The sequence below is a fragment of the Phyllopteryx taeniolatus genome, chromosome 2 (assembly GCF_024500385.1).
Source record: "Phyllopteryx taeniolatus isolate TA_2022b chromosome 2, UOR_Ptae_1.2, whole genome shotgun sequence".
Lineage (NCBI taxonomy): Eukaryota > Metazoa > Chordata > Actinopteri > Syngnathiformes > Syngnathidae > Phyllopteryx > Phyllopteryx taeniolatus.
The window spans coordinates 29,101,167-29,124,896 of NC_084503.1; the positions used below are offsets into that span (position 1 = coordinate 29,101,167).

The 23,730-nt window shown below is 40.5% G+C and overlaps 2 protein-coding genes, 1 long non-coding RNA gene and 1 pseudogene across 4 annotated transcripts in view; 1 reads left to right on the top strand and 3 right to left on the bottom strand.

The window, feature by feature from the left end:
- Positions 1-44, bottom strand: part of LOC133474190 (trans-1,2-dihydrobenzene-1,2-diol dehydrogenase-like) — a 4,327-nt gene extending 4,283 nt beyond the window's left edge. Inside the window, exon 1 of the mRNA XM_061765641.1 lies at positions 1-44. This exon is cut by the window's left edge and continues 115 nt beyond it. The gene's annotated coding sequence lies outside the window, so the exon portion shown is untranslated.
- The window catches only part of LOC133474191 (uncharacterized), a 4,296-nt gene extending 105 nt beyond the window's left edge, over positions 1-4,191 (top strand). Inside the window, exons 1-2 of the long non-coding RNA XR_009787400.1 lie at positions 1-30; positions 2,957-4,191. The exon at positions 1-30 is cut by the window's left edge and continues 105 nt beyond it. This is a non-coding gene — a long non-coding RNA (uncharacterized LOC133474191). The remainder of the gene's footprint in view (positions 31-2,956) is intronic.
- LOC133474189 (trans-1,2-dihydrobenzene-1,2-diol dehydrogenase-like) lies at positions 2,536-9,451 on the bottom strand. 2 transcript variants are annotated; one of them, XM_061765639.1, is made up of 7 exons: positions 9,299-9,451; positions 7,586-7,697; positions 7,321-7,484; positions 4,906-5,158; positions 3,966-4,090; positions 3,643-3,771; positions 2,536-3,135 (listed from the first exon to the last, which is right to left on the bottom strand). In XM_061765639.1, exons 1-7 carry the CDS (start codon positions 9,410-9,412, stop codon positions 3,130-3,132), a joined length of 903 nt encoding a protein of 300 aa, XP_061621623.1. In that variant the 5' UTR covers positions 9,413-9,451; the 3' UTR covers positions 2,536-3,129. The 2 variants fall into 2 exon arrangements, with proteins under 2 accessions (XP_061621623.1, XP_061621622.1); XM_061765638.1 differs by having other exon boundaries at positions 3,621-3,771.
- Positions 9,452-11,887: 2,436 nt separating this feature from the next.
- On the bottom strand, positions 11,888-18,521 carry LOC133474509 (trans-1,2-dihydrobenzene-1,2-diol dehydrogenase-like; annotated as a pseudogene).
- Between the last annotated feature and the right edge of the window lie 5,209 nt (positions 18,522-23,730).

The window sequence follows — 23,730 nt, forward strand, 5'->3', positions numbered from 1 at the left end:
TCAACGGATTACAGCTAACAAGTCAGACTGGTGAGTGAGTGTACACAGTGACGGTTCGAGGGGAAGGGGTGGGGCATGTGCTTGCATGTTTAAAACTGTGACCCTGTGACAAAAGAACTAGCCATAGTCCAGCCTGCCCAGTAAAATGGATCTAAAACGGTTGGTGTTTTGTGTATCATTGAACCAGCCGCAATAGGAAATTTCTCCTTGCTATGAATGGAAACGTCATTAATACGATTTGCTAAAACGCTCAGTCAGGAAGTGTCAAGTGTCACATGAAGTGGTTTTTTTTCCCCATTTGAAATCAAGATTGTACATTTTGTAGGATGACTGATTATTTATATATATATATTATATTATTATATATTGATCGAAAAGTTTTCTTTTCAAGCAAATGGGAAGATTGTTCTTGAATATAACACTAAGCCTTCCATAAGCCTGCCAGGCAAGCTTTACGCGGCGTTCAACTTCAGTGCTTGTATTTCCATCCATTGTTACAAGTTGGCCTAAATAGATGTAGTTGTCGAGGACGTAGTCCTCCATTTTGCTATCTTTTTGTGGACAGCAACGATTGAACATGACCTTCGTTTTGCTTTTGTTCCTTTTCAGACCTGAGTGACGGCTTTCTAACTCTAATTCCTGAATACGACGCTGTAGTTGTTCAGCATCGTAGGAGAATAAAATGATGTTGTCTGCAAAACGAAAATGGCTCAAATAAGCGCCGTGAATTTTTAGTCCTTCTTTTTCCCAATTGAGCTTTTTAAATATTTCTTCAAGCCAAGCAGTAATTAGCTTCGGAGACAGTGTCTCACCCTGCCTGACCCCTTTTTCCTAGACTTATTCTCACTCTTTCATCATCAATTCGAATTGAACTTGAAGAATCGTTGTACATTGATTGTAGAATGTTGATATAGGTCGGCTCTATCCCTTGATTTACTAGCGCCTGCAGTATCGAAATGGTGGTGACTGAGTCAAACGCTTTTTCATAGTCGATGAAGGCTACACACAGAGGCATTTCGGACTCGTTCGATTATTTGTTGAACTGTCTGTATGTGGTCCATAGTATTAGAACCGCTACGAAAACCCGCTTGTCCTATCGGCTGTGCTTCACTGAGTTTGATTCCAATTCGTTTGTCCAATATCTTTGCAAAGACTTTATAAATCGTTGAGAGCAGGCTTATTGGGCGATAATTTCTCAATTCTTCTCGTATCTTTTTCCGAATAGTCTCGCAAAATTCAACATATAAAATGTTGTTGACAATGCTGCCCCTTTTGTTCATTTCTCGTCGCTTTTTCATTAAGTCGAGAGTAGCTTTAGATATTCTGAATGTTGTCTTTCTCGTTGCTTGCAGTCAAATTTCACGCACACAAACACACAAGAAGCCAAAAAAGCAGTTAAGTGGAAAAATACCACGAGCCACAACATTCTCACGAGATCTAGACTCCAGTACAAGAGTTGTATCAAACAGCTATGCCTTGAAAATGATAGCAATGCTCATCCTTGTAATGAATTTAATATGACAACAGCTTAAACTTTTTTTTTTTAAGTGAAACTAATTATATTTCTTACATTTTTTAATTGAAGGATTCCGACCAGTGTAGCAGTAATAGTTTGAACTGTATGAATTATTATGCTATAAGAATTACTGTATGCTTTAAAATGTCATTTGTTATTGGAAGAGCCCAACCGTCTGTCCCTTACCTAATATGTTGCGAGTAGGAGCTTTGAACGCTTCTGTACTGTGAATGTTCCATTTCGAAAAACAAACTAGTACAAACACATATTACAACAACATAATATTTTAGCCCCTGTCATATGGCTTATATATAGTTTATCTTCCATTTTTTATAGGGCGTTTCCTCATTCAGGTCACAAGTGCGCTGGAGCCTATTCCACCTGACTGTGGGCAAGAGGCGGGATCCACTCTGGACTGGTTGCCAGTCAATTGCAGGGTTTATGTCGATAAACGATTCACACTCAAATTCACACCTTTGTACAATTTAGAGTCTTCAATGAAGTTATGTTTTTGGAATGTGATGGGAAACAGATTACACAGAGGATTCCAAATCAAGGCTATGTTCACTGCAGGGCATGATGCCCAATTCACATTTTTTGTTAAATCTGATCTTAATTTGTAGTCGTTCACATTCCAAAATTAAAGCGACTTCTAATGTGAACGGAATGTTTTCATGAAGTGACAACGTATGTGCACAAAACACATCATGTTATGCGTGTGTTCAACATGAAGCGCCGTGTTTACGGAAGTGAATATAGCCCCTCATCCTAACGCATTTTTGTCAATTTCAAGTCTGCCCCATATATCATTATCAGTTCAAAAGCATCTTCTTTCCGCCATTGACTGTTTTTTTGCTCCTTTGTCCGCCGTTGCTTTTGTGGCACATCTGTTTTGTTGAACAATTGTGACACTTGTCGCCTTTTGACGACATAGGTCAGATGAGTGCAACCCGAGCGTCCATACTGCACTTGCATCAGAAACATACCCAATTTATATCGACATACAAAAAAGGCCTGGGTCGGATATGAACATTTTTTATTGTACTGTTCACATTGACATGAAAAAAATTTGATGCGTCACACGGGGCAAAAAAAAATATCTGAATGGACCTGCAGTGTGAACATAGCCGAAGATGTTCCAACAGAGATTCAAACTTGGATTTCCTGACAGAGGCATATGCTCACCGCTATTCCTCAGAGCTGCCCGCTTGCTGGAGACTAACCACAAAAATCAACATATTGTTAAATTATAAACTATTCCCCTCTGACTGTTAAAAAGAGACAAGTACCCAAACTTCTTTGGAAAGCGCTTTATTTTGTAATGATTTAATTTAAATAATGTATTTTTTTAATAGCTTTTTGAATTGTATTTCAAAAATATAATTGCAGATTATATAGTAAATTATGAATATTATTAAATACACATTTTACCCTCAACAGCAGGTTGCCAAGATGAAAAAAATGATTTTCTGATCCCAATGAGATTCCTCCGTGGCTCTTGTTGGACCCTCAGTTTGAGTCTTGACTGTAGACCACGCCCACCTGCATACGCACTTCGTCCTCCACTTCGGCCAGCAGAAGAGAGTCAGCGTGGGACATCACGGAACTCTCCTTCAGCCCTGCAGTGGGGATAATACATTCTAATCATTGTTCATAATGGCATCACCCACCGAGCCATGTGCAGGCACATGTGCGACTTAATTGTTCCCTCTGGTAACATTGATTCATTCGGTTGACTATTCTAAAAAATGTGATTGTACAAATAAAGGCCTCCACTCTCAAAAAAGATTTTGCATGGGGATAAGCGGTACGGAAGATGAATGAATGAATGATGTTGCTAAAAAGAAGAAAAACTATAGATGCTGCATTTTCCTGAAAAGAACACAAACCTGAAAAGTGATTTAAGCTGTTATATATTATTAGTTTATTTTCATTTTAATGTATACTTAATTTTTTATTTTGAGAATACCTGTATTTCATGTATTTGAGAATTTATTGCTATAAGTTTGGAGATTTTTTTTAAATCTGTTATATATATATATATATATATATATATATATATATAAAGTACTGCATGAACAGTTGCCAAAGTTTGTCACGACACCTTTGAGCAAACACTGTCGCACCGCTTCCGCCTCATAGCGCAGTCCCGTACTGTTGAGGAAGTTGAGGGGCAAGTAAGGTTCCGGGACAGGATACTGGCTCTCTTTCCCGTTGACTAGCACAGAGGTGGGGCACCACATGTGACCAGGGATCTATGAGACAATGAGATGTACTTGAGTTCTATTTGTGTTGCGTGTATCAATTAGTGTGCTGCGATGTGTAATTAATTCTAGTCATTCCAGTTAGTAACAGTGTCAAAAAACAGTTCCTAAATATTCCATTCATAAATGATTAATTTGAAGTGCACAAGTTTCAACAAGTGTGCTCCGCGCACCGGTAGCCCTACCCTGATTTTCCCCTTGGTGCCCATGATGACTGCGTCATTGTCGAGCTCCAGTCCCGAGGAGCTCGTGATCACGGCCATGCGGCCTTTGGAGAACTTGAGAGTGACTGCCACTGTCTCATCCACTCCTGGAAACACGCACACAAACACACACACACAGACCCACACCTTCCAATTTGGAGACACCTCAATAGACCTCTCTTCAGCCAGCATTAAATGATTAACTCTGTATTTCTGTTATGTCTTTTCCTTTGGCTTTCTTGTGACACTTAATCTGAAAGGACGACTGTTGTTGAGAACAAGAATCCTCACTTGAAGTGACTGCTTAGTAAACATTTGGATGGGAATTATTATGGAGAAAAAAATCGTACTGGCTTGTACAGTGTGTTCGCCAAACTGTTTGCGATTTGCTACTTGCAAATTAACTATTTGCTGTTTTTCTTTTATTTGTAGAACCTATCCTGTTTGTTACAAAAAAAGGTCAATAAACTGTTTTTTTTGTCCCCTTTTAAAACGTCTTAAGATTCCACAAGATTGGACCAAGTCCTGTCTAATAGGCTTTAGATGCCACAAGGTGGTGCCAAAACCCTGTCTGATACCTCAAAGATACCACAAGATGGCACCAAAAGCCTTGTTCTAGTGCCAAGGAACTGCAAATGTTAATGACACATCTCGACTTGACTATAAACATTTCAGAACAAAATGCTAAATTAAATGACACACCTCGACTGACTATAAACATTTCAGGAAAAAAATGCTAAATTAAAGCAATAAATATTACAGGCTACTTGTTCACGCCTCTGTAAATGTTCAATGGGCCGGATTGACGAACAGAGTTGAGCCGTATGTGGCCTGCGGGCCATACTTTTCCCACTGCTGACATACTGTATAGTAGACAGAAAAGAAGATACTGTACGTTGAATAATAACTTCCTAGTCCGTACCAGTTTCCGTACAGACCCCCGTGGCCTTGATGCTTTCGGGCTTCTCTCCACCGTACACCATGATGGCGAACTGCAACGGGTAGATGCCGAGGTCCAGCGTGGTTCCCGCGCCTAACTCCTTGTTCATTGATCTCGGCAAATGCATGAGGGGCTGGCCGAAATCGGCCCTCACCATTTTCACCTCGCCCACTTCCCCCTGAGCCAGCAGCCGCCGGATCTCCACCGAAGCCGGGAAGAATCGACTCCACACAGCCTTGAACAGACAAATGATTGATTCGATTGGTAAAGGTTGCGGACAACGTAATGTAAACCTGCGGAGGACTGCATCGCTTTATCCCAGAATTTGGGGTTTTAGAAATGTTACTAAAAAAACATTTCCCTTCAATCTCTCTGGTTACATTTCACATGTTGCTTAGCGAGTGATTCAACTAACTATGCAGACGGCCACACTTTTTACTCTTATCTAGCTCGGATGATACCAGTACATTGCTTACCTTGGAGCAGACAAAGGTGTTCTTTTCATTTTTTTGTGGCATTCGAGTGACTATGCGGAAGGCTGCATCACCTTACCCAGCATCTCCATTTATCTGGTTTTGGAAACGTAACAGATAAAATGCCCTAGATGCTTTTGAACCATAATTATATTTGAAAAGAGCAAAAATATAGCCTATTTTCTCTACTGTGCTGTTATTGGCCAGTCTAATATAATTAGATTTTACACGGATTTAATCGGGCTGATCGATATCGGCAGATATTAAGCATTTTATGCTGATCGGCTGAAATGTCATAATTCGCGCACCCGATCGACTCCGCAAAAGACATTTACTCCGCGTCGCCGTGTGCCCAGTATATTTGAATCCAAAAGCTAGTTTATTTTTAGCCTTGTCACGTCTTTTGACGTAGTACTGTAAATACCTGACGCCCAATGAAGTTATTTAAAAAAAAAAAAAAAAACATATTGGCGGTGTGGGACAGACAACACGTTTGAGATAAGCAACACGTAATGCCCGGATCAAACTACAAAACAAATTTGCTCTTTCACGATTGCACAAATCTTGTATTCCGATACCACCGCATCCCGTTTTTTACGATCATTAGGCTTTATATTGTCAACTCAAATGCGACCGGATACAATTGTTACCGTGGCGACAACAACAAGAGTGGAGCGCGCCGATGGTATTATAAGGACAAAATGGGGAAAAACGTGTGTAGGTGGTCACCGGTGCTCAGGACAGGACAGGATGTTCGTTTAAGGCTTGCTTGAGGTATGTTCACGTACTTTGAATACGATACGGCTCGCAAGCAGGCAATAAAATGTTATGTAGCCTAGCAAGCTACTCCTAGCACGAACGGTTGGAGGTAAACATGCTGCCGTTCTGTCGAATCATGCTCTAAAGTTTCGGTGTGGGTGAAGTAATTTAATTAAAAATAAAGTAATTAGGCGGCACGCTCTAACCGACTGGTATATTTTTGCAAACTGCACCTTGGTTTAACTTTAAAATACAGTATGTTTAAGAAAAAAACATACTGTGGCCGACTGGTTAGAGCGGGTAGATGCCTCACAGTTCTGAGGTGCGGGGTTTGCATGTTCTGCCCGTGCCTGCGTAGGTTTTCCCCAGGCACTCCGGTTTCCTATCCCCAAAAAACATGCATCGACAACTCTAAATTGCCCGGAGGTGTGAATGTGAGTGCGAATGGTTGTTTGTTTGTACGTGCCCTGCAATTGGCTGGCAACCGGTTCAGGGTGTACCCCGCCTCCTGCCCGATGATAGCTGGGATAGGCTCCAGCACGCCCGCAACCCTTGTGAGGATAAATAAGCGGCTCAGAAAATGGATGGATGGGTCAAAATTAATTAACATTAGAAATTGATTATAGAACTTTTAGTCATTGAAGCCTTTACAAAAAAAATTTTAAACAAACAAAAGTAATGGGGATTTTGTTATTGTCGCATTTCTCATTTTATCATTGTCTTTTTTTCCTTTTTCGAGATGGCTGGCCACTTGAATGTTCAGGAGCGAGCCAAGATAGCGTTTTACTTCCATTTTGTTCTTATATTTACTTTTATTTTCCAATGTAATCATTTGTTCTGGTATATGAATTTTATTGCCAGTTTTTAATGCCTTTATAATTTTTCCAGCCACCCTGTCATGTCATAATCTAATACTGTGGACCACCACATACTCACGGTTCGGCACCTGCGGATTGACCTATTCGCAGATTTTTTTTTTCATGTTTTGTTCAGGGTGGAGGGTCAAACCCGAAAACGCTTACTGGTGGATTTTTGGGGTTTAAAAAAAATATGCAATTATAATGTGTGTCAGCTATCCGCAGATTTTCACTATTTGTGGTCACGAATAGCGGGGGTCCACACGCTTTTTTTTTTGTGTGTACATTTTGCATGAACGTGCAGTCACCTCCATGAGGAAGACATCATTCCTCTTGGCCGACGCCAGGATCTCCTTCACCTCCTTGGCGTTCATGGCTAGAGGCTTCTCACATAAGACGTTTTTTTTGGCATCCATGAAGAGCAAGCAGGTTTTCAGGTGGTAGGGGTGGATCACGCCGACGTACACCACATCTACAAACACACACAGAGTTCCGTCAATTATTTATTGATTTTTTTTAGACGATAAGCCGACAGTCCACATTTGACCTACAGGGCCTTTGACATAAACTGACCAATGTTTGGATCTCGGGCCAGTTCGTCATAGCTGCCGTACATTGCAGGGATGCTGTGCTTTTTGCCAAACTCCTGTGCACGCTCCAAGTTTCGAGCAGCAACAGCCACAACCTGTTGAAACATAATTTAAACAAGTGAATTCATTTGTTCACTCATAAAACCATTGATGAACTTTTAGTAACCATACAGTATGGAACATTGTTAACGACAGTATGTCAGCACATCTGGCCCACGGTGAATGGTCCTGGGTTCGAAACTCGGCTCCGGCCTTCCAAGTGTAGTTTGATTGTTCTCCCCATGGTTACGCCTGTTTCCTCAGTTTAATAATTGAAGACTCAAAATTGTGCAAGGTTGGAAAACAATTCTCTAAATCGCCCATAGGTGTGAATGTGAGTGTGAATGGTTCTTTGTCCACTTGATGCCCTGCAACTGGCTTGCGACCAGTCTCGGTTGTACCCCGCCTCTTGCGCAAAGTTAGCTCACCCACGACCTTAATGAGGATAAGCGCTATAGAAAATGGATAGATTACTACCACACATCTGTCAAAATAAGTTAACCACTTTTAATAATACTGAAATTAAAACTGCTCATTTTTTAAAGACACTTGACTGACATGTAATTGAATGAACAGCAAAAAAAATTGGATTTGTTATTCGTGATGCTATGCTCTTCTGATGGCCAAAAGACAAAACCTCCAATCTGCAGGACTTTCTGATTGGCCGTTTTCAACTTGACAAAAAGAATTCTGCAAGAAAAGAATTATTCTTATTTTTTTTGCTTTCTCAAAAAAGTAAATTGTATTTTTTTGACAAAACAGTGAACAACAACAACAGGGATGAATTTCCATGACTGATGCCATGTAGATGCCGTTTTTACCGCAAGATAGAGCCGAGGCTGCATCTATGAAGATGAAAGTTAGTAAGTAGTACTGTATGCGGGGGTAACATATTTCCTGATTACGATAGATGATTAAATAATATATTTTTAAGTACACAAACTTGGATTTTTGATGATATAACATCCTAATAAACAACCGCAAGTAATAAATACATAAGAACATTATTTAAGTAAATACATGCACCCATGTTAAACAATTACTGATATATATGAAAATAGCAATTGAATAAATATTTAGAAACTAAATACATTCATCAATAAACTTAAAATATTTTAACATGCTGTAAATTATATGTTAATAATAAGATAATGGTATGAAAGATGATGTAGTAATAAAAAAATTCAAACAATCATGTCATGTCATCAACCCGTGGTGATGCATACACATGAAGTCCACGAACCTGTTTTTTTCCGGTTTTTGGTCACGTGACGTTGCGCATACAGCGGAATGTGAGGCAGGCCTCACACGAAACCCCCCTTGGCTACAAAATGATCATGCAATGATAATATGTATATTTGACAACAAATACTGTATTTTTCGTGGCTTGTAGCATTTGTGTACACCCTGTTACCTCCAAATAAGAAGGTTCGAACAACAATAATGCAACACTACGAAAGCAGCACCAACATTTGAGTCGCTGATGTGCAATGTGGAGAGTAAATAACTTTCTGGAAGCAAGAGAAAACGGCAAATAAACACGTGGCTATGCTTTGAGCTTTGGACTGGTCAGACGTCCCTGTGCAAACCTTTTGCGGAATCCTTGAATTAATCAGCAAAATGGTGGCGGGGTTATTGGCTGTTTATGTGCAGATACCTGGTGGTGTTCAGGGGGAAGCGATTTCATGGCAACCGTGAAGTCGTGACTGATCTTGCCCCCGCCGCAGATTCCCCACCTGGTTGCCATGTTGGAGGACAGACTGCGGTGCATCCGGTTGCAGTTGCAGCATGACGCCGAGAGATGGAGACAAAGCTTCCTTATTGCAGCACAGTACTTGGGTTTATTCAGTATAGTTATTCGTTTGTTTGTTAATTTAAACCACTATTGTACTACAAAACAATAGCGTCCATCTGCGATTATTTAATATATATTTAGTGTCCTATTATTATTATTCCTGATTATACTAGTTAACAAAAATTTATTGTCGAAGATGCTTGTATTATTTTTTTTTTAGCTGATTTGAGATAATTTTGATGTGGTGAATTCAAGTATCACATTGGACTTTTTGAACTATGGCCACGTTTTTGTTTACATGTACCGTTGTTTTCGCTTTAGAGCACAGGTGTCAAACTGGTGGCCCGGGGGCCTGATCCGATTCGCCACATCATTTTATGTGGCCCGTGAAAGCAAATCAAAATTGCTCATTGTGTTGTGGTGTTAACCATTGAGATATTTGAAAGCATTTTTTGTTACCAATCCCACTTTGAAAAGAAATGTAATGGTCAATAAACATGTTTTTATAGGCTTCAGATTTCAAAACTGGTTATTCATCAATGTGTTGTGTATACTGTATGTAATTACAGTATATGAGGTAATCTTTCATTTATATGGGTTCACAGCTGTAGCAGCCCTCCGAGGGAAGTCATAACTACGATGTGGCCCGTGACAAAAATGAGTTTGACACCCCTGCTTTTGAGGTTAAAATAAACAGCGGTTCATTCCTTGAATTTTGAACAATGATAACATAACATTCAATTTACAGGTACTTACTTTTATCAAATCCTACTATTCACTTTGCAGTAAACAAAGTTTTTAACATTTGATTAATAAACAACTTGGCATAAAAACCTGACCTGAACAAGACAAACGGATGTCATTTTCAGGTTCCGCAATGCAAAACTGTCAGAGTTGAAAAAATTACAATTGTGTTTTTTTGTGTTTTTTTTTGTAACCCAGTGTTATCATATATTATTTAATAATAAATGCATGCAAAATATGTAAATGTAGTCCTGGCTATCATAATATATATATATATATATATATACTTTTTATATTTTTTTCATAAGTTAAAGATAAATACATGTTTAAAAGTGTATTCATATTACTTTCACATCTTCAAAAAAATCCTGATTATAACCAGTGTGGAGGAATAAGTAATTACGTGTAACAAGATTGTGTTATTTAATTACAAATTTACATAATTGTAATGTATGACCTTATTGCGAGAAAATGTAAAATCAAATTAGTGTTGCTTTTGGAAATTTACTTGATTACAATTTTAGTTTATTTGAAAAATACCAGCAAAAGCTGTGTTTGTGTGTATGTGTGTGTGTGTGCGTGTGTTTGTTTTTCCAAACCACTTCCTCCTTCGAAAGCCACCTTCTCTTCTTCAATCTCTCTCTTTCTCTCTCTCTCTCTCTCTCTCTCTCTCTCTCTCTCTCTCTCTCTCTCTCTCTCTCTCTATATATATATATATATATATATATATATATATATATATACAGTGGGTACGGAAAGTTTTCAGACCCCTTAAATTTTTCACTCTTTGTTATATTGCAGCCATTTGTTAAAATCATTAATGTACACACAGCACCCCATATTGACAGAAAAAAACATAATTGTTGAAATTTTTGCTGATTTGTTAAAAAGGAAAAACTGAAATATCACACAGCCATAAGCATTCAGACCCTTTGCTTTGACACTCATATATTTAACTCGGGTGCTGTCCATTTCCTCTGATCATCTTTGGTTCTACACCTTCATTGGACTCCAGCTGTGTTTGATTATACTGATTGGACTTGAAACCAGGCACTGCTCATCACCTGTCCAATAGAGTCCCAACAGTGAAGCATGGTGGTGGCAGCATCATGCTGTGGGGGTGTTTTTTAGCTGCAGGGACAGGGAGACTAGTTGCAATCGAAGGAAAGATGAATACGGCCAAGTACAGGGATATCCTGGATGAAAACCTTCTCCAGAGTGCTCAGGACCTCAGACTGGGCCGAAGGTTCACCTTCAAAAAAGACAATGACCCTAAGCACACAGCTAAAATAACAAAGGAGTGGCTTCAGAACAACTTTGTGACTGTTTTTGAATGGCCCAACCAGAGCCCTGACTTAAACCCAATTGAGCATCTCTTGAAAGACCTGAAAATGGCTGCCCACCAACATTCACCATCCAACCTGACAGAACTGGAGAGGATCTGCAAGGAGGAATGGCAGATCCCCAAATCCTGGTGTGAAATACTTGTTGCATCATTCCCAAAAAGACTCATGGCTGTATTAGCTCAAAAGGGTGCTTCTACTAAATACTGAGCAAAGGGTCTGAATACTTATGGCTGTGTGATATTTCAGTTTTTCTTTTTTAATAAATCTGCAAAAATTTCAACAATTCATTTTTTTTTCTGTCAATATGGGGTGCTGTGTGTACATTAACGTGATTTTAGCAAATCGCTGCAGTACAACAGAGTGAACAATTATTTGTACCTTTAATGTGACAGTCAAGGCACCAAAAAGAAAAAAAACAAAAGAAAAAAAATCAGACGACACGTAGAAGAACTACACAGCGCAATCATTTTCCTGATTGTACTTCATCTTTAATGGAGTGGCAGCGATGTCGTTTTTGTCGCTGAGATGCAAAGACGCTTTCTCCTCCGTCGCTACCGTCTTAGCGTCTTAAATGAAGCAGGCCGGGCCTCCAAGCGCCATCATTGGCTGTCCTGGCTGAAGATGACACCCACCTGCTTCCTGATTTTATCCATGATCTCTGTAAGTAAGATGGAGTCGGCCAGAGGCATCCGTGGGCTCTCCTTAAGACCTGATGAAGAGAAGGTGTAATATCCTCTTTGACTGAAGGGCATGTGTGTTATAAAACTAAAACCTGCAACATTCTGATCAAATAGAATTTATAAATAAAAAATAATACATTTGTTATATTTGTTTACCTTTAAGCAGTCGTACGTCCTCGGCTTTGTAGGAAAGTCTGGTGCTGTTGGTGAGGTTGAGCAGGAGGCTGGGCTCTGGCAGAGGAATACTGGCTCACTTTGCCGTTCCCCACGACCCTGTTAGGGCAGTGCGTGCGCCCGCACACCTTCGGGACATGAGATGACACGTTTTGGTTAAGGAACTTGTGCACATTTCTCTGCATTTAGTCATTCAAGTTCTGTTTGGGAAAACCAAATCAGATTTTCTTTTTTGTTGTGGTCATTTTCGTATAATTCGTATTTCGTATAATTCATATTTCGTATAAAAAAAAAGATCTCTCCTTTAGAAATGGTTTTATATGGGTAAATATAGCTCATACTGAAACAGACATACTTGAAGTCCTATTTTTTTTTTAAAGTTACTGATGATTTAAATTTTTAGGCCATAATAGAAAAGACAACCAAGAGATAAATATACTAATGTCATGGCAGTCCAATGCAAATGTAATCGGAACAAGATTTCTGAAACTTGTATGGGGAAAAAAATTTAATAAACAATGATAACTTTTATTTATGAAAAACAACTTTATTGAATAATTAAACAAAATCAGCAGTGAACTTTAAGGCTAACTATCAATTGGTGTTAAAACTTTTCGTTTTATACTTTGAACAACCGACAATGTTATGGCGTACTTTAATTTACTGTAGCTACAGTCGTGCTCACCATTATTGGCACCCATGAAGTTTAAGTACTAAATGTGGAATACAGTATCTCCTGAAGAAAATGAATCAAATGTAACAACATTTTTCCACACAGAATTTGTGTTTGATACAAAAGAGCAAATGATAGACAATATTTTATGGACAGATGGAAAAAAAAATAGGGCTTTTATAGCAATGAACACAAACATTATGTTTACAGATGGCGCAATGAAGCTTTTCAGGAAAAGAACACCCTGCCAACTGTCAAGCATGGCGGTGGGTCAATAATGCTGTGGGTCTGCTTTGTTGCATCTGGTAATGGAGACCTTGAATGTATCACAGGTATCATGAAGTAAGAAAATTATCAAGAGATTTTATACTGAAATGTTTTACCCAGTGTAAGAAAACATCCAAAAGTACACAGAAATGGTTGAAAAGGTAAAAATGGACCAGCAATGGCCAGCACTCTTTTTAGGCAGCGAGGGTGCAGCACTGTTATGTATCTACACTCCAGCATCTCACTGTGCGTGTATCACTAGAGAAACATTTGTCATGTCAATGTTTTTCTCCTTCCCTGGCTTGTTTATTGAAAAGGATTGGGATGTACTGTATCAGTAACGCTTTAAATTTCTGAAAAAAGACACCATTTGGCGAGTGATTCTGACACATTTGAAGGGGTTTTGAATAAGCTATAAACACACAATTATCTGCATGTTTGAAGCAAGTGTCGAAATACTGCTTTGCCACTCCTCTGCTTCATTTGGTCAAATCAGATTCGAGCATCTTTTGTTTGATACATTCTATTAAACCCGCTCAGTTTATTTGAGGTTTCGTCTGGGGTCCAACGCATTGCATGTTTACGCAGTCGTTACATAATGGTGAGCAACTGCACTTGTGGAACTGGGCCGCGGGCTACTCGTGGTCCTTAGGGACTATCTGGTGCCTGCGTGCATCACCCCTGTGCATCTTCCTGGAGAACTTCATCACCACAACCACAGAATCATCCACTCCTTGCAAGGAACAAAAATCTAATATTATGGATAAGGCCATTTAGTTACCGTTCGGTTCCTGGAACACCGATCAAACATGCTTCAATGAGGTGAATGGAGCTCTGAACTAGGAGAAAAGATGAGAGGGGGAATCTGATTTCACACCTTCATCATTAGGAGATGATTAAATGGTGCAACAAGACGGTTGGTGAAAGATAAGGAAATCACAGTTATAATGTGACAGTTTTTCATGGAAGGTTATCTGGCTGTGAGACGAGCAGGTCCACATTGCCTGTCAGTCTCGCCGTATTACTGTGCTTCCCGGGGGAGGGATTTGGATTAGTCTGACATTTTAAAAGATAACTTTGGGCTTTTCCACGTGAAGAATTCCTCCCCTGGTGTGTTTAATTTTTCATTTATTATTTGCGGGACAGAGGGGGCTTCCGTTCAGCAGTAGTTGGACGAATACTTCGTTGGTGTACTTACGAAAATTTTACAGGTAACTGAGTAACGTACAGTTACATTTTATAAGAGATAATGATGCGTTATACTCCTTTGTCAAAATACAGTTAAAACCAGATGCTTTGGAGACATGTCCTGTTGTCTGACGAAACTAAAATGGAAGTGTTTGACCACAATGAGCATCATTACGTTTGGAGGAAAAAGAGGGAAGCCTGCAAGCCCAAGAACACCATCCAAACTGTGAAATACAGGGGTGGCAGCATCATGTTGTAGGGTTGTTTCCAAAGCAGGGACTGGTGCACTTCACGAAATAGATGGCATCATGAGGAAAGAACATGATGTAGAAATACTCAAGCAACATCTCAAGCCAGCAGCCAGGAAGTTAAAGGTTGGCCATAAATGAGTCTTCCAAATGGACAATGTCATGAAGCATACTGCCAAACTGGTTACAAAGTGGCTTCAAGGTAATAAAGTCCATAATTTTTGAGTGGCCACCACAAAGCCCTGATCTCAATCCTATTTCAAATCTGATCAGGCATGTACGAGCAAGGTGGCCTACAAACTGGGCTCAGTGACACTAGTTCTGTCAGGAGGAATGGGCCAAAATTCCCGCTAACTATTGTAAGACGTTTGTGCGAGGATATACAACACATTTGACCCTAGTCGTACACTTTAAATACATACTAATGAAATGTATGTAAACTTCTGACTTTGAAGAATGTAATGGAAAAATTATCTAAAAAAAACTCATTATTCTGGCATATAGCAAAAAAGAACTAATTTTGGTAATCCTAAATGACCTAAAACAGGAAATGTTGAGTCAGATTTAATGCCGGCAATGAGGAAAAACAGCTTGTCTTTTTATTTAGTGTATGTTAACATATGGTATCGACTGCAGGCTTGTTACCTTTTTTCAACCTCCGCGGTTGATGACACAATATAAAAAATGTGAATGGAGAATAGTAGTCAACCACAGTTTAAAAGGTGAGTTCACATTTTTTCACCACATTTCACTAATCCCCTCTCCACCTCCAGTCTGACCAAAGCTGCGCCCTTCACTGACATGCGTGACTGCAATGCATGTCATGGCCATACATAATGATATGCAATTATTAAAGTGCACAGTTGTGCAAAATATTCACAGAGAACACTGTGCATCATCAACAAAATAGCAGCACTAGCAATACTAAGCTAGCCGTAGCAATGTAAACAAGCCAACATTAGCTAGCCTTGACTACGATGTTGGCATGACATATTTGTAAATAGATTGTTACTACGTGTAACACTAAACTTATCGGTTTGTGGGTTTATATTTTGGAATGTACAATCAATTAGAAGTCAAATAGAGGCGACAAACGCACCTGTCAAGCAGAAATGTTGCTAATTCCGTGTTGCTTCTGAAAACTGTTTGCTAATCTTATGCCCAGTTGTTACCACCGGAGTGGCTATTCCATAATATTTCCAGAAAAGCTTCTTAAACCCAAGCTAACAGGGGAAAACAAAGACAAACTATATTAAGTAGATACAAAACAGGGACACGAATGACATGGAGGAATGGATGAGCAAGATATTTCCTTTTTTTCATGCCCTGACTCAAGAGAATTGTTTTGCCAATGTCAACAACAAGAATGATTTGTGGCAAATGTGTTTTGTCTTGTGCCAGCCTACAAACTGCGAGCAGCGTGTCGGAGAATTCTTCAACAGCAGAAGCTAGTGACTGGCGTTTAAACATTCTCCGTCTAATCTTTCTTAACTTATATAATGCTTCTCAGTACAAGCATTATATAAGTTAAGAAAAGAGAAAAACTATTTTCTGTGCAAATAAGTTGTTTTTTTTTGGTTTTTGTACTGTGTACCTTGGACAGTAAATTCATCTTTACTTTTGTACTTAAGTACATTTCTATACTTTTTTAAAACAAACTTTTAATTAACTACAGGAGTTGCATCATAATGTTCTACTTTAACTGAGTCCTTTTTGACACAAGTATCACACTTCTATTTCGTGTGAGTACTTTTTCCCACCTCTGCAATTCATGAGGAAGTTTGCTAAGCATTAGACGCTCAGTATAAGCAGCTTGTCATCACTGATCCATGGCGGGTGGTTAATGATACTAATCCCAAGTTGCTGACTCATACCTGAGTCAAGCAACACCCCGGTGGCCCGGACGGATTCCGGCCTCTCACCGTCGAATGCCATCAGGACAAACTGCACGCAGTACACGCCGATGTCCAGCAGGCCTCCTCCTCCATGCTCGCTCTCCACTGAGCGTGGGATGTCGAGCCGGGGGGAGCCGAAGTAGGCCTTGACCAGTTTGGCATCCCCCACGGCCCCTTCGCGCCTCCGCCGGACCACTTCGGCATGTGCGGGGAAGCAGCGGGACCAGATGGCCTGAGAGGAACAGGGTAGTTTAATGATTACCAATGCTCACCATTTTCTCTGACGCCTTTGACGCAACGCCCTGTTTTCCCTGCATACTTGTGACATGACCTTCTGTACATTCACACATTAGTGTGAAACTGTGTTGACACATGCAGAGATTTACAGGACCTGTATATACTCACTGGACACTTCTGTCCAATGGGTTAGGGTCAAGGTAGGGAAGGTTTAGGGGTTGAGGCTTAGGGTTGAAAAACTCTTGGAATTTTCAAAGTGGGAAACTTTCCATGGAAATGAACAGTAATTGATGAGAATAAATTAGGAATTTACAAAATTTAAGGGAATAAAGAACTTAAAAATAGCTTGGGAAAATACAATTTAGCGTGATCCTGACTAAAGTTTTCGAGTTACATCCAGTTCCTTGGTCAATTTTTTTCTTTGTGTTGCAGGCCAAAATTTTGAGTATAGTATGAGCTTTGTATTATGATTAGAATCGGGTCAGAAGTCCAAACAGAATGAAATTTTATATTGATATAAACACCTTAGCCGGAATAAACAGGCTGAATCCGAATGGAATTTCATTCGGTTTCACAGGGGTGGAATAGTCCTTTTGCCAAACCAATCAGAAGTAACTTTCCGTCATGTAAACCGTGAATTGGAATGGTGCAGGGCTGCACGCTGTCTCCGTATGCTCTGTCTTGACGTAAATGCGCAGTCATCGTTTACACATGTAGCTATGTTGACTTCCAACCAGAGATCTTGTTTTTAACTACACTTATAACTTGTTTTTTATCAAGCTGTTGCTTTGATAAAAGAGTAAAAACAATCCCAACTACTACACACGGCTGTTCCGATCTTCCGATTAAATATAGTGCACATGTACTGTATACACCAGATCGGAATAGATCACATTACATGTAAACAGTTGACCAGAGATCTTCAATCGGAATGACAAAAAGAGTCTGCATGTAAATCCGGCTAATGCCACAACGCAGCCCACCCACTCTTAGATCCACAGGCATGGGCGCAATACTACGAAATGTCTGACCCACTGGATTTACGCCGTTTGTGAAAATAGAGCCCATAGTGTTGACAGAAGAATTTTATGAGGTTTGTACACTTAAGACAAATGACAATTCTAAACATGTCGACGGTATATGACGTGCAAGGCCAATAAAGTGGCCCAATGAGTGAAAACATCAATGGTGACCAACCGATAATGTTGTTACCACAACCCTTAGCCTTACCTCCATCAAGAACATGTTGTTCCTCCTGGCAGCTTCCGCGAGGTCTTTGACCTGTTCGTTGAGGAAACTGAGCCCCACTCGCCAGTGTTTTGTGTGTAGCACTCCCACATACACAATGTCAGTATTAATGGGAATATATGGGAATTGAATTGTAAATTATCTCAATATACCAGTAATAATGCATTTTGCATATCATTTGTATCTCAAAGAGTGAAAAAAAAAGCCACAAAAAAACTTTAAATTGTCCATGTCACTTACTTTGAGATATAAATACTATATAAAGAGTCCTCAGAGCCACGCAAAAGTCGTGACTGATCTTCCCGCCTCCGCAGAGCCCCCCATCGCCATGCTGGAGGCTGCTGTAGTCTCGCTACTGTTGAGGTGTGACCTTGGCAAGAAGAGCTGCCGTGCCTCGGAGCTGGGTGCTTTTAAATGCTGGAGAGGTCATGCTTGTGTCACCTTCCTCACCAAAACACATGCTGATGGGTTACGGTTTTATTGCTGACACAGGTCTTTTTTCCATTAGATGGTTTGTACCTAACAATCTGTAACAGGCGACACACTAGTGAGGTTGGTTGGGGGGTAGGGGGGGGGGGGGGGGGGGGGGGGGTGAGCAACTGCACAGTTTAATGTTGCAGGAAGCAAGCACAGGTCAATCCAAGGTTCTGTTTGATAACAGAAGCAAATGATTACACTGTTGTATCACCTACGGGTGAGCAGGGTTAGCAAAGCTGAGGCTGGATGACAATAAAAAACGAAAAGCATCAGCTGAGCTCAGTTGCCCTTGAGCTAAATATTACCTTCTTTTGTGGTAAACATGCTACCACATGCTGTCAGAAGGGGGCACTGTGTTGTCAGCTGACATTTAGGCGCTCACTGGCTGAGGAGTTGATGAGAGGGAACAATTAAAAGCATGTTGAAACTTCAGATTTTAAAACAATTATACACATTTTTGAAAAATGATCTCAAATTTATTAATGTTTATGTCATTTTTAGATGGAACGCAAAACATTTTTTACCTACATTTTGACCTTCATATTCATCTATCCACAAATTCCATCCCAGGATATGATGGAAGAAATAAAAAGGTTACAAAAAAACTAATATTATTTAACCAGTCCAGTTTTAGGAAAATACATTTTAAAATACGAATTATCTCAAATGTATATGTGTATAAAAAAAACATTCATATTAATTTATTCTCCAATAGTCCATCCATCCGTTTCCTGTACCGCTTCATCCTCACAAGGGTCGCGGGCGTGCTGGAGCCTATCCCAGCTATCTTCGGGTGGGAGGCGGGGTACACCCTGAACTGGTCTCCAGCCAATCGCAGGGCACATACCTAAGGGCAATTTAGAGTTTCCAATCAACCTACCATGCATGTTTTTGGGATGTGGGAGGAAACCGTAGTGCACGGAGAAAACACACGCAGGCACGGGGAGAACATGCAAACTCCACACAGGCGGGGCTGGGATTTAGAACTGTGAGGCAGATGTGCTAACCAGTCGCCCACCGTGCTGCCATTCTCCAATAGTATTTTATGTAATACACAAAAAAATCTTATCTAAAAGCTATATTTTGTGGTCAGTTTTAAATGAGAAGCGAAACATTTTAAATGAAAGACCTTCATACTGATCCATTTTCAAATTTTGCCCCAGGATTTGATAGAAGTCAAAGAAAGGGTTGGCAAAAAAAAAAAAATCATGTGAACTAAAGTTCAGTTTTATGAAAATCCATCCATACATCCATTTTCTGAGCCGCTTCTCCTCACTTAGGGTCGCGGGCGTGCAGGAGCCAATCCCAGCTATCATCGGGCAGGAGGCGGGGTACACCCTGAACTAGTGACCCTAGTGAGGAGTAGCGGCTCAGAAAAGGGATGGATGGATGGATGATATTTTGTGGTAGTTTTTAAATGTAACCCTCATAGTGTCCATTTCTATATGAATTCCATCCAATTGTGTCTTGAGTGGATTATTTTTCTTCTCACAACTCCAGAGACACGAGATCATGTAGTGTGGCAGCTTCATAATGACAAAAGATACTTATTTTTATTTTTTTTTAACAATGACTGTACTTGTTTGTTCTTTTTGTGTTTCACACCCAAAATGAATCCTAGCATCTGAGTGCTGCCATTGTCATAACAACAAAGTACCAGCTGGGCAATTTGTATGCAAATTTCTGAGGGCTCGGCCTCATATTCCTACCTCGTTACCATGGGAATGCCCTAAAACTTTTTCTGGGGCGATCTTGGAAACAAGTACAGTATTGAACTCTGCTGTATCACTGACCCAGATGGTGTGGGAGCCTCGAGACAAAGAGCACGACCAATTGGAAGATGCTGCTCTCAAGATTAACATGTAGAATGCCGGATGATTACATACTGAAAAGAGGAGGGGAAGTTGTTTTAGCAACAATTATAGTGACCCTCAAGGGACATAACTGGTCAGTGGTGGGGTAAAAGGAGAGCACAGGGCCATGCAGCAACATCAGCACGGGTATTGGGAAAAATAGTTGCTGAGAGCGAATAAGAAAGTGCAACCTGACACGACAACCTGATTTTAAATTGGTGTAAAGCGACCAGTCAGTCAATCAACAGGCTCAGGTGGCGGGAGACCCCTACAGAGACCCCGACTTGAAACTCTCTCACAAAGAGCCTACTCCTTTTTTTGGAGTTGACGCTCAACAGGATAAGCAGGAGTACAAAGTGAGCGGATGATGACTTCCATCGGATCCATGCCTAGGCCTCAGAAACGTAGAAAGTCTCATTAATTCAGCGGGGCCAGGACGATGGCCCGCCACTGATGTCACGTCTTTTTTTTTTTTTTTACGTTATTAAGAATTCATGCATCATGTCCGCGGGGACGCATCTGAATGGCATCTGACGGGTCACCAGCGAACATGGCCGGACTCAGCAGATTGTCTTTAAAGAAACAGTAGAGAAGAATGGGGCACAATGCACAAACGATCATGCATGAGTGGGGATGGATTAACGAGTTCCGGGGACATATTTAAGTCGCCTGCGGTTATCACCAGCTCATACTGTATTTATTCATGTTGTCTTTTGCCACACCAGGGTAGTGACAATGCTCCAGTGTTGCACGGATCGCTCTCTCAATGCGAGACTGTCATTGCACCTCACTTAAAGGAAATGAATGAATAAGCCGCTTTGATTGGCGGTGAATAAAGTAGGCACTTTTTCCGCCCACAGGCGCAGACATGCAATTACAACAACCCGGTCTAAAACGGCGCCTCGCAGAGATACGCCACACGCCGCGCCAGATTTGCGCTAGTCGGGAAAATAGAGCCCCATGTGTTGAAACAATTGGTGTGGAAAATAAAACATTATTTCTGCCGTTTTAAATTAATATAGAATATAATTGGAATTTACTGTATAAATATTTGTAAATACTTAACTATAGCAGAATTAGCACAATATACTTTTTTGCAATTAATTAAAAAAAATTTCAATGACTACATTAAGCTCTCTTTGAGGAAATTCACACATTATTCTGCCTTATAGTGGGGAATGTGGCCTCCATTTTGAATTTGGTTCAAGTGACCAATTATGGTTCCTTGACATACTATTTTTGCACCATGTTGAGATCTGAATTCTCCTTATAATCACACTAGAAATGGGCAAATACATAAAAAACACATGTTCTTTATCCAGAGACTTGCAACTATTAAACACAAAGTATTATTCTTAAGACGCTGCCCTCCGTGTCCTTAGCTATGTTATATGAAAATCCATTATGCACGGATGGAACTGCAAGGTCACCATCCGCAAGGAGGCTTATTGATGTTTTTTGGCACACTTCCTTTGAATGTGATTGGACGCAGATAGTAGCAGATGCACCGTGGCTAAACTAGTTACCATTTAACAGCTCTGTATTTCATCAGCATACTTGATATTAATGGGAAATAAAAAGGACCAGAGAGAGGCAGCCTAATCCCGTTTTGATTAATGCCGACATGTAGAGGGTTCTTCCCCGCTTCTTCCCAGCTGTCATGAGAGGCGCACTGGGTTGTTTTTTTTTGGAGGGGGCAAATGTATTTCAGCAGCAATGGGAGCAACTCCTTCATCTCAAGGTCACTGCAGAAGAAGGGTGACAGGCCTCGACGGGGATGAGTTCGGTGAGTCCGTCATTTATTATATGTTGTGCTGTTATTTTTTCCCCATTAGTAAGTGAGATTGGGGTAGAGCAAGCCTTTTGAGCTGCCCACCATTGCGGTGGCAGCGGCCCCTTTGAGAATCACTATCTCTGTCTGCAGCACATACACTCTAGGAGGCTGATCTGGGGCTCAAGAGCAGGCTGGACTGGAGCTGACTTAGCTGGAGCCCTTCATCTGAGCCCGCCTGTGCTGATGATGGGGAGAGTGAAAAAAGGGGGAGGGCACACAGAGCCCTTACAACGAGTTATCACTCGTCATTCTCTCTTTCCATGTTCCTCCAAATCCGCTCTGACCACAGAATGACGAGTCCAAACGGTGATGTCCCCACGAGCCCTCAGAAATGGATGGTCAAATGAAACTCATACAGTGGCCTGAAAGAGAACTGAAACACAAACACAAGCAGCTGTTCGATCTTCGGTCTTTTCTGAATACTCAGGGTCAAGAGGTGTGAAATTCGAATCTTGGCTCTGCACTCGCCTATATAATGGATCAAACACCCGTTATCAATTTTGCCTCTTTTAGGGAAAAGAAAATTGTGCAAAAAATACTGAAACATCCGACAGTTTGCCAAGTGCATTCAAAAGTTAGATCAGACCAAATTATTTTCACCTGTAAAGTTTGTAGTGCATTTTAGCTTCATCCTGGAATTTCAGTGAGTAGTGTATATCTCCTTTAAGAAATCCCTTGTTTACAGGTTGCCTGGCGCCCCGACGACGTCTCTGTAAAATGTACAACTAAGCAGCAAACAGATAGCATTCTGATCCCTAAGCGGCTCTCAGATGACCTCATCTTTACATCTGTGATGAAAAAGCTCCTTTCAGCCTGATGCAACACTTGCAACGTCTCGCTGAGGCGACCCGTAATTTATATTCATAAAAACTAATGATTTGTTGCTTTCGTCGACCACCAAAATACAAGGAGAATGCCTTTTATTAATGAGTATTTTTATGATTACAAATCCACTGAGACGTATTTCCACGGCGCCTCGATCTAACAGAGCATGAACACGGCTTTTAATGAACAACAAATAAAGCCTTGTACAGCGGTTTATTACCTTTTGAGTGCTTAAGAAGTTATCGCATCTATCAGTGCAGTTGGAGTGAGGCTCCATTAACTGCGGCATGAATCTGAACGCTTGCTTTCGGATGGCGCCACCTTGTTATTATTTGATATGGAGTCCATCTTGGAGCTCCTGTTGACGTGAAAGGCAAGATAACGATTGCGCTTGCTGAGGATGATAGGATCCATTGTGGTCAAAAGAGGGTCCTCAATGTGAACAATCACCTTTGAACGTGCTCTGAGAAGCAGCATTAGGGTAAAATCAACAGTGTGGATTAGGGTTAGGGGGCATTTCTGAGGTGGGATTTCAAATCTGCTCTCCGATCTTACTTTGTGAAGTTTGCATGTTCTCGCTTCGCTTTTGTGGTGGTTTCACAGAC